Genomic DNA, 14,969 nt, shown 5'->3' with positions numbered 1-14,969 from the left:
CTGCATAAACCTCGTGCCCAACTCATCCTTACATGAGGATTTAGAAGCTATTTGCAGGCTGCCCACCCTGGTTGGCTTCTGTGGGAATAGGATGCTTGGATAGATGGGTCTTTGGCCTGATCCAACAGGATTATTCTTCTGTCCTTAACCATGGTTAATAGTATCTCTGATTTCTGCAAAAGAAAAATTTAATACATAATTTTTTATTAGTTTTTTAACATATTATTTTCAACAGTAATTAAACATACTTTTAGATCTTATTCAATTTTTTTGGCTTCCAACAATCCTGTCTGAAAATTTTCCAATCTAATCACTTAGTATGCATTTCTTATCTTCCCTATTACATTTCAAACTCATAACCAATATCTCTGTATCTCTATCTTTTTCTACTTTGTAACACTTCTTATATTTCTCCTTACAAAACTTCTTGTAGTCCTACAAGTGTAATTTGTTGATTGCAGTTGATCTTCAAATAATTCATATGCTTCTTCCACTCTTCTGTAAATCTCTGGTCCCGCAGGTTTCGAATTCTTCCTATCATTTGTCCAATTCTGCATAGTCCATTAATTTCATCTGCCATTCTTCTTTCGTCGGAATTTCTTCTTGTTTCCATTTCTCGGCTAACAATACTCTTGCCGCAGTTGTTGCATATAAAAACAATTTAACAGCTTGCCTAGATTTCTGCAATTTTTACAGGCTTCTTACAAAACAAGGAAAGGTATATCAGAACTGGTCCTCATGTAGCCTGGCCTCTTCTGCATTCACTGGAGTCGCTAACATCAGTATTCAAAATCTGCTTGTGTGTCCTTAGTGTTGTGCTTTACTGAAATTCTCTCTTCCGTCTCCAAGGGTCCATATCTGTAATTGAACCTCTGGACTATGAAACGTGCAAGGACTTCTTCCTAGTCATCGAAGCCAAAGATGGGGGCAGCCCGGCGCTAAGCGCTGTGGCAACAGTGAATATAAATGTGACAGACGTTAACGATAACGCTCCGAGATTTAGCCAAGAAGTCTACAGTTCCGTCATCAGCGAGGATGCCTCAGTAGGCGATTCATTGATAACGGTGAGTTGCGAAACGTTTACCATATTGATACGCCAGCTTGGAGCCAGTATAACCAAATCCTTGCCTAGGTTTCCATGAAGTGTTTGTTTGTGTATTTTATTGGTGGGTAATTTCAATAACTTCAGAAGTGCATCAGAACCGCTGGCAGGGATTCTGTTTCTTGTACAGCACTGTCAGGAGTCACTAAGACAAGATCTTGAGGGGTCCCTAATATATATCCTGGAGCCCCTTTTGGGCAAGTCTGCAAGGAGATGGCTGAAACTGTTGCATTACCACCACCCGCGAGACATAACTCCTCCCATTCAGTGCATTACTTTTACCATTCGGGTTATAAATACTCCAGAGTCGTGCCTGTCACGGTCTGGGTAAAGACCTGGTTTGCCTATGTCGTTCTCTCCATAAGTGGAGACAGGGCTCCTTTTTACTGCAAAAATGGAGTAAACCAAAATGTATTTACTGGTCTTCTGCTGATATATTTTAAATTGAGTTTCCAAACTCTTTCCAGCCTCTAGTCATATCTGGTCACCACCCTCTAGCCCACTGATGCAAAATACAAACCTCACTTTCAGTGCTTTCTAAAGAACCAGCCTTTAGTTTTTCATAATTCATTCTAGACATTTGCATCCTGCCTTCTGTTGGAACATCAGAGTTGTGAGCACTAACTTTAAGAAAAATGAATTCTGCAGCTAAAATCAATGATTGCAAAAGATAGATACAGATGCGCGCACACACACACTATATATATATATATATGAATAAAACAGTACAGGTTTCTGATTTAGGCTACAATATTATGCGGTTTGCCTGGGAGTAAGCCTCATTTAATTCAGTGGGGCTTACTTTTGAATGGGTGTGAAAATGCACTATTAAAATAGAAGGAATCACATCTTTACAAAATAATAACGGTATAAGTGTTGGCAACTCATAGGGGAAGGGGCACCTTTCATACAAATTTTCCAGTCTCTCTGCACATCTCATTCCTAGGCCTGTCTGGGCCTCCCACAAGATCTGACACATCATTTCCCTCTGTGCTTCAGTCTAAGTCTGCAGAGCTTTGTGACCTGACTGCTCCGGTTCCATGCCCCGGAACTGTCAAGCACCTAACAAAAATGTTCTTGTTGAGCATTAATAGCAAGGAGCAGCAGCGTTATATTCCCTAAGATTTGCACAGAACATGCATAGATTTCATCCCTTTTGTAGTAGCGCTGAAGTCTCGTGCTGGGGAAATACAAGCCATTTTATGCATTGGAATGGTGTTATTTAATAAAGTGTGTAAGCATGTGTATCTAGTGAATCATTGTGCCATGGAATTTGTTTATGCATGAATCCGTATTTCTCACTTTCGTTTCTTCCTCCCTACCCCCATTCTCCAAAAAGCTGATAGCTGAAGACCTTGACAGTCCTCCCAATGGGCAGATCCATTTTTCCATAATCAATGGAGATCGGAGCAATGAGTTTTCAATTGATCCTAGCTTGGGACTTATAAAGGTTAAGAAGAGATTGGACCGAGAAAGGGTAAGGCCACCTCAGATTCATTGCTTTTCCACTTCTTTGGAAACACAATATTTTCACATGTTAGCTTTGCTTACGACTACGGGCATCAGTGTTTAAATGTCCCTCTTGCAACAGTATAATTATCACAAGAAAATACTCCAGAATTTATATATCTTGTTTTCGATCATCCCCAATGTACCAATGCCTTTTTAAAGCGTTTAGCAAGCTTTGACATCACTTGTTTCCAATGGTGTTTGAAAACTCCGTTGAAAAAGATTTTCAGAAGAAGAAACTACAGTGGTTAATATAAGAGATCCTGGGGAAAGGCCACTTCACACACAGGAAGTCCTTGATTCAACCCATGGTATCTCCAGGGAGGGCTGGGAATCTGCCACATCTGAAACCCTGGGGAGCTACTTCCAGTCAGTGTTGACAGTACTGAGCGTAGATGGACCAATGGCCTGTATTGATACAAGGCAACTTTCTTTGTAACTCTAAGGCGGAGATGACCAACATATTGCCCTCAAGACGTCCATCAGCCTTAGCTAGCTTGGTCGGAGGTCAGGAATGGAGATTAGCTGTGGACCAGTGTTTCACAAGCATGGGTCTCCAGCAGTTTTTGGACTACAGCTCCCATTATCCCTAGCTAGCCGGACCAGTGGTCAGGGATGGTGGGAACTGTAGTTCAAAAACAGTTCAAGGAGACCCAAGTTTGGGAAACACTGCTGGAGACCAACAACTTCTGGAGGGCACTATATTGTCTACCCATGCTCTAAGAGCTACAGTTTCCAAGATCAAAAGAAGAGTGTGTGGCATTCCCAAACTACAAATCCCAGGGGTCCTCAGCTTCTGTTAGCTTTTCCTGTGGGAAGATGAGCCTACAGGGTTAGCTGACAGCAGAAGGGAGGGACAAACACAATAAAAGGGGCACAAAGACCCTGGGGATAATAGAAGCCAGTGTTGCCAGTAGGATTTACAGGTCCCAGGACAGATGGGAATAAATGAGTTTGGCCTCTGGTCTCCAAAGCGTATGAAAGAAGCAACACTCTGTCCTGTCCTGGTGCAAGTCGGGTCAGGAGTTGCAGAACCAAGGAGAGCTCTGAGGGAAGGTCATATGCTGGAGATGTGCAGCTTGCCAGCACACACCCACCCCTCTCCATTTCATGACTGTCTTCACCAGTAAGAAGAATGCCCAAATGGGGTAATGTCTAAAGGACAATTATACACATCCGTGTATAATCTATATACATGCCGTGCCAAAACTCAGCCCAATCCAATGTGCTCATGTTAAACACCAGTGTGAACCTGGTTTGGAATTAGACTGGGATTCCAGTTTCAGCATGGCAGCATGACTTGGATCCCAAGTATCTGAAAGACCACCTCCATCCCTTCAGTCACTCTTGGGAGCAGCACCCTCTTGGTAGCTCTGCCACCCTCAGAAGTGGGGGAATCATGGCCTGGGAGAGGGATTTCTCTGTGGCAGCCCCTAAAATGTGGAACCCCCTCCCCACAAAGTTGCATCTAGCACCTTCATTATATAGCTTCCTTCCTATGCTAAAGGCATACCACTTTCCCCCAGCTTTCGATAGTTAGGAATGGGACCCACCTCTTTTGTCCTGTTTCATCTGCGTTGGGCTGCTTTTGTTTGGAATTGTGTTACTGGTTTTTTTTATAATTGTGTATGAACTGTTTTGCTTGTTTTTCATTGCCTGATTATACTGTTAGAATGGGGAATGGCGGGTAAAATATATTACAAATACATACATATATCACCAGCAATGGAACAGTACATTCCACCATCTCAGTCTTCTGCATGTGTCTAGACTAGGGGTCTTTGGAATGCACAAACACTTTTTCCTCAAAGAAACCACGGATTCTCTGTTGCAGTGTGCCATGCAGTTGTTGTTGTTTTTTAAGTGACACCGCTTTCTTAATTGTGGAAAACAGAAGTAAATCCTGCTCGGTTTTTCCCAGCAAACAAGGTAATGTCAGAGGTACTAAATTCCACAAGCAAACAGGTGTTTTTTTTTTAAATAATAAATAAAATAAAAACCTCCTCTTGGAAAATAATTCTGTTTGCCTCAAGGCTGCTTAATGCAAAAGAAAACATCCCACCCGTATTAACATGTCAGCTGGATAAAGCTGTCAATATTTGGAATCACCATTGCAGATAGTTTGCCAGCAGAATGCAGGAGAAGCAGAGGGTGTGTGGATTTATTGCCATCTGTAGACCGTAGGAAAAATAATCTTGAGAAAGAAGTAGCCGAGCTGGAGTTTTGCTGGATCAGGTGGGAGTTCAGCAAACACTGAATCCCATTGCTCTGAATGAAATCGGCAAAAGTTGCAATTCCTAGGTAAAGGTAAAGGTAAAGGGACCCCTGACCATTAGGTCATGGCTGACTCTGGGGTTGCGGCACTCATCTTGCTTTATTGGCTGAGGGAGCCGGCGTACAGCTTCTGGGTCATGTGGCCAGCATGACTAAGCCGCTTCTGGAGAACCAGAGCAGCTCACGGAAACGCCGTTTACCTTCCCGCCGGAGCGGTACCTATTTATCTACTTGCACTTCGTGCTTTCGAACTGCTAGGTTGGCAGGAGCAGGGACCGAGCAACGGGAGCTCACCCCGTCGCGGGGATTTGAACCACCGACCTTCTGATCTGATCAGCAAGTCCTAGGCTCTGTGGTTTAACCCACAGCACCACCCGCGTCCTAATCACTATTCACAATTTCTAATCATGCCTAAATTCCAAATTGCATATTACAGGGAGATTGCCCAAGTGCTGGCAACTCACATCATATTTCCCAGGTTACGTACAATAACAGGGGAAAGAGACACCAGCAAGCAAGCAGTTCTACTACCACCCCACCGCTCTGCCTCTCTGACTGCCATACTAACCCAGTGTGGGGAGAGAACCTTCTCCAGGCTAAAGGACATACTCCATTCTGGGCAACCTTCCGAGGAAACCCTCCAGGAAGTGGGCGGGGCCAGAGGCAAAACTGGGCGGGGCAACTAACCCATTTACACAGCCCTCTCTGTCCTCCATACAGGCAAGCTGGAGGCATTAACAGAGATCAAGGATACATTCCAGCCGGATGAAACCTCTTAGGGTATTAAGCGGTCCCAGTGAGAGGTGTGGCCTAGCCCAAGGGACAGATAGAGAAGCCTGGAGGGTCACAACTGGCCCTCCCCTCCCTGAATGGCATTGGGGTGGTTCTCCTTAGTGCATAGTTCATTTATTATTATTATTATTATTATTATTATTATTATTAATTATTATTATTATTATTATTATTATTATTATTTATACCCCGCCCTCCCCAGCCAGAGTTGGGCTCAGGGCGGCTAACACCAATAAAATCACCGTAAAAACATAATAGGGGGAAAAGAGAAAGGGGGGGAACCAATTTAAAATACAGGTTAAAATGCAATTTAAAATGCAGCCTCATTTTAAAATACCCGATAAATCAAGACCATAAGGGGAGGGAAACAGAAGGGTCAGACTGAGTCCAAACCAAAGGCCAGGCTAATGAAGCTAATGGGTCCAGTTACAGATAGGTAGCCGTGTTGGTCTGCCATAGTCAAAATAAAAAAATTCCTTCCAGTACCAAGAACTAACTTAGTTGGTCTTTAAGGTGCTACTGGAAGGAAGCTAATGGGGTTTAGCTTTCAAATAAATACAGATAGGATAGTACTGCGCCTTTGACTATCTCTCGATTGCAACCTCTCAGAGTTTGAATGTTCCTTCTTCTTAAAACAAAACAAAAAATAGGCCCCTGCATGTGAAAGCTAGCACTCCAGGCAGAAGAGGAAGATCTGTTAGATTTGCATATACGGGGAAATGTACGTTTGTTGGTTATATATGAGGGCATCTAAAAAAATGTGACTTTCCCTGGCATTCGCAGTCCCAGAGAGGGCCTTGCACTTTTTCTGCATATATGACTGGTAAGAACCCAAGAATGCAAGTTCCAGTTTCAGAAGTGCCTTTGAGTGGCGTGATGCCAGGAACTAGTGCTTGACTGCCACTGCTCACAGGATTGGGCTCAAGGCTTCAGCTTTTAACCAAAGGGGCACTCAGGCTGGTAGCTATGCTGGATGTGGTTTCAGTAACGCCTTTTGAAATCCATTCCTGTGCCTAAGTTTATTTCTGACGCTTATGAAGCTTAAAATTGCTTCCTGTGCACAACTTAGTTAAATTTATAATGGCTGGTACTAGATTTCTTATGCAAGGAGCTGTATTGTTTTTTTTTTTTTTAAGTGTCCCATTATCTGCAGCTTGTATCATCTGGCTCAGTAATTTTGATGCCACAGAGCCATTATGGTTATGGATTGCCTTATTTTAGAAAGCAGAATCTGAGATGCACTGCAGCAGTAAACATGGAAACACAGATATATAAAGGCCAGAGAATGCAATGAGGCCTTGTGTTAGAATACATGGCGTGCAATAAAAGTTTCTAAGGAACTCATGAATCAGCATAAGGTGGTAGCGTGGACTGTACCACTTCAGTTTTCTGGTGGGGTGTGTGATTCTTAATACTCACCCCCACAGGGCAGAGGGGTGGGCAATCCTCATAGGAAGAGTTCATTTTTTTATTTTGTATTTATGTATTACATTGACTATTTGAGGACTGTGCACTATCCAATCAACAGCTGTTTTGGCACTGGATTTCTAATAAATAAATAAATAAAACCTGCATCTTCCTGTGAATATGGCCCCAAAACAGGAATGAGCATGTTGTTGACACAGCGCCACGCAGCCAATCCATTTTGGGTATATGAAAATTTGCATGCCAATCCAGAGTGAGGACGATATTTCTCCTTAACACAAAAATATTTTTTTACAATCTTCCCTAAATTACTGAAAGAATGAATGTTTTTCTCAACTGACAAAAGCTTTAGAGAGACGCTTTCCCTTTTCTGAATAAGCCAACTCCACACTGTTGTTGTTGTTGTTGTTTTACACAGAGGACCAATCAGACAGATGAATTTGCCACCTGGCTCCTGAAATGGCACCGTCTCTATTCTGTCACCACAAAATTCCACCCATCCATTGCTCCCTCATTCAGTTCCACACGCAAACCTATGCAGTTAGTAGCAAATCCAAGGTGGAATTCCGAAGGCTTTTCAAGCCGATTTAAAAATGTAATGTATTTTTTAAAATTTTTTTGCAGGTTTCTGGATACTCGTTAGTCATACAGGCAAGAGACAGTGGGACTCCTCCTCTGTCGGCGTCTGTGACGGTCAACGTTGACATTTCTGACGTGAACGATAACAGCCCTGTATTTACACCTGCCAACTATACAGCTGTGATTCAAGTAAGTTTGGTCCTGAACATCAGAAAGAAAATCTCCAGTCCTAATCTGATGCTTTAGGTACGATTTAAGTAGCTTATCAGCAATGAATTATCTCTTCTGTCCCTACCCCCCTGGAAAGGATAAGAACATTATTCCTTAGGTCTGTAACAGGTCTTATGTTTGCAGTGATAAGGAACCATCTAGGTCCTTTGCAGCATTTTATGACTGATTTGCATAAGTAGCAGTTTAATAGCTAGAGGCCCACATATACCTAAGAGCACCTCCATGTAAGTCCCTGTAGTGGAGTTGAGGAACCTGTGGCCTCCATACACTGTTGGACTCCCAATTCTCATCAGCCCCATGTGCAGTGATAAGAGCTCATTGGCATTGGAGTTCAGTAGCATCTGGGGGTGCCACACTCCTGGCATGGGAAGTGAAGGATGTGACCTAGGGAAGACTTGGTCTTCCTAGTCAGAAACAAACCACACTTTCAGAAACCAAAGCCACAACTGTTCTTCGAAATTCACACTTCTCTTCACATTGCATTGCCGTTCTCCAGGCTAGTAATGCATACAGATATGTACATGTTAGCAGAAAGTGCTCTATTTTTGCTATTCTCCTCCTTCTTCTTCCCCACCCATCTGGCTGGGATATAAAATGCATTATGTTAGGGGAAATATCTTAGCAAAAGTCTGTAATTGCTGGTGAAAATTAAAAAATGCATTATAATTGGGATAATTGGTTAGCAAAAATCTGTACATTTGGCAAATTTGCACACAAACGTGTGTATATTGCGAAACATTCACTGATGAAGTTTCATGAGGAGAGGACTTAAAAACAAACAAAATAACTACAAACTGATGCAGAAATGTGAATGAAGAACCAAATTTAAGGCTGGAGAAATAGAAACTGAGGGAAACGGATATTGACAGAGTCACCCATCCCTGCTTGGGAGTCAGAAGCGCTGTTTCAGCACTTCCAATTTTCACAGTTGTGTTTGGCAAACTGTACTTTGCTCCTGTTTGGCTTGCACTCGTACAGCAACACACAGCTGAATGATGAAAGAGAAACAAGTGCACGTCTGCTTCTTGAAGTTGCTTGCTCTGTTGTCCACATTCACATGTATGCTTCCAGCAAGCGTAGTTTTCTCCAGCAGTACTTCTGTAGTTTCTGCACTGCCTACCCAGTTTACGCCCCACATGGGTCTGTTGTGGGGACAGTACAGATGCAAATTACTTTGTCACTGCAGTGAACAGAGTCTAAAGAAAGTAACAGCCAACAGAGGTCTAAAATCAAAGGGGTGCTCCCTCCTCCTTTTTTGGTGATAAAATATCACTGACAATTCACTCTCCTTTAAATCACCCCAAAATGTGTGACTACATCCCTAATTAAAAATTACCTATCTTGCTGTGAATTGGGAGTGGGCAATATGTGGTTCTTCAGATGTTGCTGAGCTCTCAGGTCCTACCAACCCCTGGCTAACATGGCCAGTGGTCAAGGATGATGGGAGTTGTAGTTCAACAACATCTGGGAGTTCAAAGGTTGCCCACCCCTGCTCCATATAGACATCAGAACAATCCCATCAGTACAAATAAGCAAGCCTAGCAGGCATTTTGCTACAACTTGCTCTTATGCAGAATCAAAGTGGGAGATTTTTTTGCAGACAAACAAAAGAACCCTCATAAAAAAAACCCCACATTCGTATGCATTCTATGCAGCAGGCAAAAATGTATTGAGATGTATAATTAAAACCCTTTTCTTAACATATACACTGTGTGTATGCACAAAGGAAAATAAACCAGTGGGAACAAGCATTCTGCAGCTGGTGGTGACAGACAAAGACTCTCTGCACAATGGACCCCCTTTCACCTTTTCCATCTTGACGGGTAATGAAGGCGAAGAGTTTGCATTGGACCAGCAAGGCGTCTTACGATCTGCAGTCGTCTTCAAGTACAGGGAAGCAACTGAATATGTGCTCTGCATTCAGGTACTGTTCTCTTCGTACACAAAATGTTGGGGAACAGTTCTCATGGCAAACTGTCGTCCTCTCATTAGGCCTGTGTGCCATCTTTCTGATTTCACCCCCTTGTACTGTGCACAAAATTGTGTATTTTATTACCCACTTTTAATTCTGTAGAGATGGCTAATTAACCAGATACCTTACAAAACCGTTCACGTTAAATGGAATTTGGGAGCTGATTAACATTAATGATGCAGGATTTTAATTATTGTTGTTGTTGTCACACATGCAGGCAAAGCCACTGTTTTACTGTGTAAGCAGGAAGGACCAGAACTCTGCTGCCAAAAAGAGCATGCATTTTGCAAATGTTCCCTGATCTAATTACATAAAAGGGACAGAGATCACACAGGCTGTTAGGCCTCTGTGTATACATCCTGTTTTGCAATCTGCATATGCAATCTGCCCATTTGGGAAGAGGGTAATCCAGGTAATCTTTGCAAAAATAGCAAGGGTCCAGGGGAACTATACACTCGCTACCCTCCAACCCAAACTATTGAGGGGAAGATGAATTTCTCATGAATTTCTCCCAGGTTCCAGTTCCAACAATTCAGGAAGAGTCATAACACAATCCTAAGTGTGAAACACAGGTACTCGTAATTAATTCCCACTGAGTTTGCTGAGTCTCACTTCCTAGTAAGTGCATTTAGGATTGTAGCCTTGGGTCAAGTTTCAAAGCTAATGTGGGCTGCACAACGAACACTGACAGAGAAACTTGGCAGATTTACCTGTGCATGTGTGTTTCCTTATTATTTTAGAACTGTTTATTTGGGATCAGAGTTTGTACTGCAAAGACTCTGAAGTTCTTCCAGAAAATGGAGTGCTCGGATCTTCATCGACCATTATTTGAAGTAACAGTGTGTTTTGTTTTGCAATTTTATCATGCATCAAACTAGGCAAAGGATTCTGGAAAACCTCAGCAGGTATCCCACACCTATATCCAAATCCGGGTCATCGAAGAAAGTATCCACAAGCCAACAGCCATCCCTCTGGAGATTTTTATCGTCACTATGGAAGATGACTTCCCAGGAGGCGTCATCGGGAAGATACACGCGACGGACCAAGACATGTACGACATCCTCACATACGGCCTGAAGTCCGAGCAGAAAAGTTTGTTCAAGGTCAACAACCACGATGGGAAGATCATTGCCCTGGGCGGGTTGGATAGCGGGAAGTACATCCTGAATGTATCGGTCAGCGACGGGAGGTTCCAGGTGCCCATGGACGTGACGGTCCACGTGGAGCAGCTGATGCAGGAAATGCTTCAGAACACGGTCACCATCCGTTTCGAGAACGTCTCCCCCGAGGATTTTGTGGGGCTCCATATGCACGGCTTCAGGCGCACCCTGCGCAACGCCGTGCTCACCCAGAAGCAAGACAGCTTGCACATCATCAGTATTCAGCCCGTGGCGGGCACCAACCAGCTCGACATGCTGTTCGCGGTTCAGATGCACACGGGCGGCTTCTATAAGCCTGCCTACTTGATTCAGAAGCTCACCAATGCAAGGCGACACCTGGAAAATGTGATCCGCGTCTCAGCTATACTGGAGAAGAATTGCTCCGGATTGGATTGTCAGGAGCAGCACTGTGAGCAAAGCCTCTCTATTGATTCCCATTCCCTGATGACCTACAGCACAGCGCGGATTAGTTTTGTGTGTCCCCGATTCTTCCGAAACGTACGCTGCTCTTGTAATGGTGAGTGGTCTCTCCTGCCCCCCTCTCTTCTGCCGCCACCAATCCCATTCCTCCCCGTCCTTACATCGGAGCATAGTTTTTATTTCTCTAACGCCAGCCAGTTCCATTCAGTTAGTTTAAAAAGAGCTTTTGGAAAATGTACAGCTGAGAATCGATTTCTCACGCTCAGCAGGAATGGCTTGCGTTTATTGATGTCAAATGGGAGCCGGTGAACCTTGACCTCCATGGAACAAAGCTGTCCAAAGTTTCCAGGGGCAGGCCAGTCAAAGGGATCCGTAAACCTCGTGCCACGAAGAAAGGTTATAGGGCTTTCTAGCCGAATCGGGGGGGGGGCATGAAGGGTGGCTGTGTAAGAACAGCCCCAGACTGTATTCAGTATTTTCAAATAGAAGGTGACATTTGACCCAAGTGATAAAGTTAAAAAGGGCTTGTCTCATTCCCTTTTTTTTTGCTGGAGTAATGAAAACCAAAAAAGCATTTCATTAAGTAATTGATAGCAAAGGAGGGTTCTTGACCTTCTTTTTCTGCCTGTGCTCAATGCTATGCTAAGGATGTAGCTCCTCCCCCCCTTTAATAAACCACCTTGTGAGATTGTAATCTGAAACTTTTGTACCATTCTTGAAGGGGGTGTGGTTATCATTGCCGCGGAATACTGCACATTTGCTTTCTGTTAAAATTAGGCACCATTTACGTACGTGCCACAGTTTTGGGGTGCTGCTTCTTTTTTATAGAATTGACACTCCGGGGCGTGAGCATCACAGGGAGGTGAGGCTTGGAAACATACCCACAAAAAAATTACTCGTTCATCTGCAGGAAAATGTTGCTAGCTTGGTGGGATCTGGCAGAGAAGGGACCAAGAGCTCTGTCTTCCCTCCAGTAATTTTCTGTACCTTGGGTTATATACGCTTCAGGTTACAGGCTCCACTAATCCAGAAATAGTACCTCGGGTTAAGAACTTTGCTTCAGGATGAGAACAGAAATCGTGCTCTGGCAGCACGGCGGCAGCAGGAGGCCCCATTAGCTAAAGTGGTGCTTTAGGCTAAGAACAGTTTCAGGTTAAGAACGGACCTCCAGAACGAATTAAGTTCTTAACCCGAGGTACCACTGTATTTCTGTGCTGGGCATGGAGAAGAGAGCTTCTCTGCTCTGACAGCCCACTCAATTTCCATGCTGGACACAGCGGAAGGATGGAGTGCTCCTTCCCAACCACACTTCTAGTTGCTGTGAATCACTATTGGAGAGAGCATCATTGCACTCAGATCCTGTTTGTGGGCTTCCCATAGGCATGTGGTTGGTGGGCTGCTAGACTAGGTGGGCTTTGGGTCTGTGCATTATTACCTTGCTCACTCACCTACATGCAATTCCTTATCCCCCTGTGGCTCCCAGGTGAGTGTATAAATCCAAGGCTACAGGTCTGATAAATAAATGGTCAGCTTGCAGCTCAAGAAATCTAGAGCAGAAGCAAGCAACATTCTTGAAATTTGTATTTTACTAGGAATGCTATTCCCACTGGCAGATGCCATGGTTATTCACTATTTATTCAGGCCAGCTGTGCAGCAGTTTTACCTAGTTTACCTTGATTAGCAAACTGAGTTATCAAAACACCGCGTAGTCCGAAAGACAGGAAAGCAAGGGTTTGGGCATCTCCAGGGGTTTGGAACTTTGATTCAGGTTGGACAGCATCCAGATATGTAGGTGGTTCTGTCCAAATCTTTAGGCTACAATCCATAAAGTTTAATTTTTAAGTCTTCTGAACTAATCCCACCGACTGTAATGAAATTTTTTCAGAAGCATGTTTACCCATCCAGATGCCTCAGTGAGACTGGGTCCAGTGCTTTTGTTTTCCTTCTCTGGTAATGTTAATGTCCATAAGGTAGGGTTTTCGCCTGCATCCAAAGAAGTAAAGAAAATGTGACTTAAAATGTGTTCATCTAACCAGAAACAATTACCGTATTTTTTGCTCTATAAGACTCACTTTTTCCCTCCTAAAAAGTAAGGGGAAATGTGTGTGCGTCTTATGGAGCCAATGCAGGCTGTGCAGCTATCCCAGAAGCCAGAACAGCAAGAGGGATTGCTGCTTTCACTGTGCAGCGATCCCTCTTGCTGTTCTGGCTTCTGAGATTCAGAATATTTTTTTTCTTGTTTTCCTCCTCCAAAAACACAGTCTTGTGGTCTGGTGCATTTTATAGAGCGAAAAATACGGTAAATCCTGCGGATCTTGCACATCATTGCTGTTGGTTATATTCCCTTTCAACCAGTGATTAATGGTGAAATGCAAGACCTTTTCTTAACAAAATTTTCATGTCCGATACCTAGTTCCCACCCACCCCACTTACGGGCATGCCTCATTCCCAGGCAGCCCATGCAGTATTGTCTAGTTATGGTATTGTTTAATGTTGCTCTGCAGATGTCATTAGACTTTCAGGTCCCATCATTTCTGATCATGCTGACTGAAGCAATTGCAAGTTCGAGTCCCAACAAAATTGGGTCACAGGCTCCACAGCCTCTGCTTTTAGAGACTTACGGTTTTGGTGGTTAAGAGTTTTCTTCTCCCACCAACAATTCTGAGAGCCATAGTTAGAAGGGAGAATGGTGGAAACTAAGGAGTCAGTAATGTGACATTGATGTAACCGTTCAGGAACTTTGCTGACACCGTAACACAGTATACAATATAGTTTAAATACCAGTTGCCACAAGTCAGTATTAGCATTGACAGAATGTCACTCTAAAGCATGACAGCAGTTAGTTTTCCTGTCTGGAAAATAAAATATAAGATGCGACCGGGGCTAGGGCAGGGGGAGAAAGCAGTGCTTTGGGTTTTCGAGTCTTATTTTCTAGCTTGACACTCTGAAAGAAGCAATCAGTAGCTTGAACCTTACACTCCACTACAACTTCAGTAATCTAATAATAAGCATCCAGTTTTGAAAAGTGATTGGTGTTCCTGTTCCTGCTGGTAGGCTGTGTCTGCACATGACATAATAGCCAAATCTCTTAATAATAATATTTAGCAAAAGGCACTTCCTAGGTGTTCAGAGCACTTTATATAGACTGCCTTAGTAATCCTCACAACAGCGCAGCAGCGTGGATCAGTAGTATTGGTTTTCTCTGTCTTATCGTCACTGTGAATATTTGGGGCCGAGCTGAGATTTTGTGCAGGGAGTTTACAGCTCACCCCACAGTATCGCACCAGCTCTGACATGGCGTGGCGTGCAAAGAACAGTTGACGTACTGAGCCAGAAGCGATCTACCTTTGGGTGATGTAGCAGCCACACCAGTTTTGGCACCATGTAGATGCTGCCATCATGATAATAGCATTTGCTTACACATCAGTATGTATCCACGATGGTGGGTGGATTCTGCACTGCGCAGTTGAGCGTTAATGCATATCCATGTAAATCCAGGAAAATG

At 43.5% G+C, this 14,969-nt stretch overlaps 1 protein-coding gene across 11 annotated transcripts in view; it reads left to right on the top strand.

Moving 5' to 3' along the window:
- The window catches only part of FAT3 (FAT atypical cadherin 3), a 462,341-nt gene that overhangs the window by 400,699 nt on the left and 46,673 nt on the right, over nucleotides 1-14,969 (top strand). For all 11 annotated transcript variants that reach the window (XM_083499062.1, XM_083499067.1, XM_083499063.1 and 8 more), the window contains 5 exons: nucleotides 850-1,064; nucleotides 2,442-2,579; nucleotides 7,727-7,870; nucleotides 9,639-9,836; nucleotides 10,763-11,561. In XM_083499062.1, the coding sequence (XP_083355188.1) occupies nucleotides 850-1,064; nucleotides 2,442-2,579; nucleotides 7,727-7,870; nucleotides 9,639-9,836; nucleotides 10,763-11,561 (1,494 nt within the window). The remainder of the gene's footprint in view (nucleotides 1-849; nucleotides 1,065-2,441; nucleotides 2,580-7,726; nucleotides 7,871-9,638; nucleotides 9,837-10,762; nucleotides 11,562-14,969) is intronic.

The sequence above is a fragment of the Podarcis liolepis genome (assembly GCF_965112155.1).
Source record: "Podarcis liolepis genome assembly, chromosome: 4".
Taxonomy (NCBI): domain Eukaryota; kingdom Metazoa; phylum Chordata; class Lepidosauria; order Squamata; family Lacertidae; genus Podarcis; species Podarcis liolepis.
Note: the sequence above shows the minus strand (reverse complement) of the source record. Positions and strands in the feature narration are given on the sequence as shown.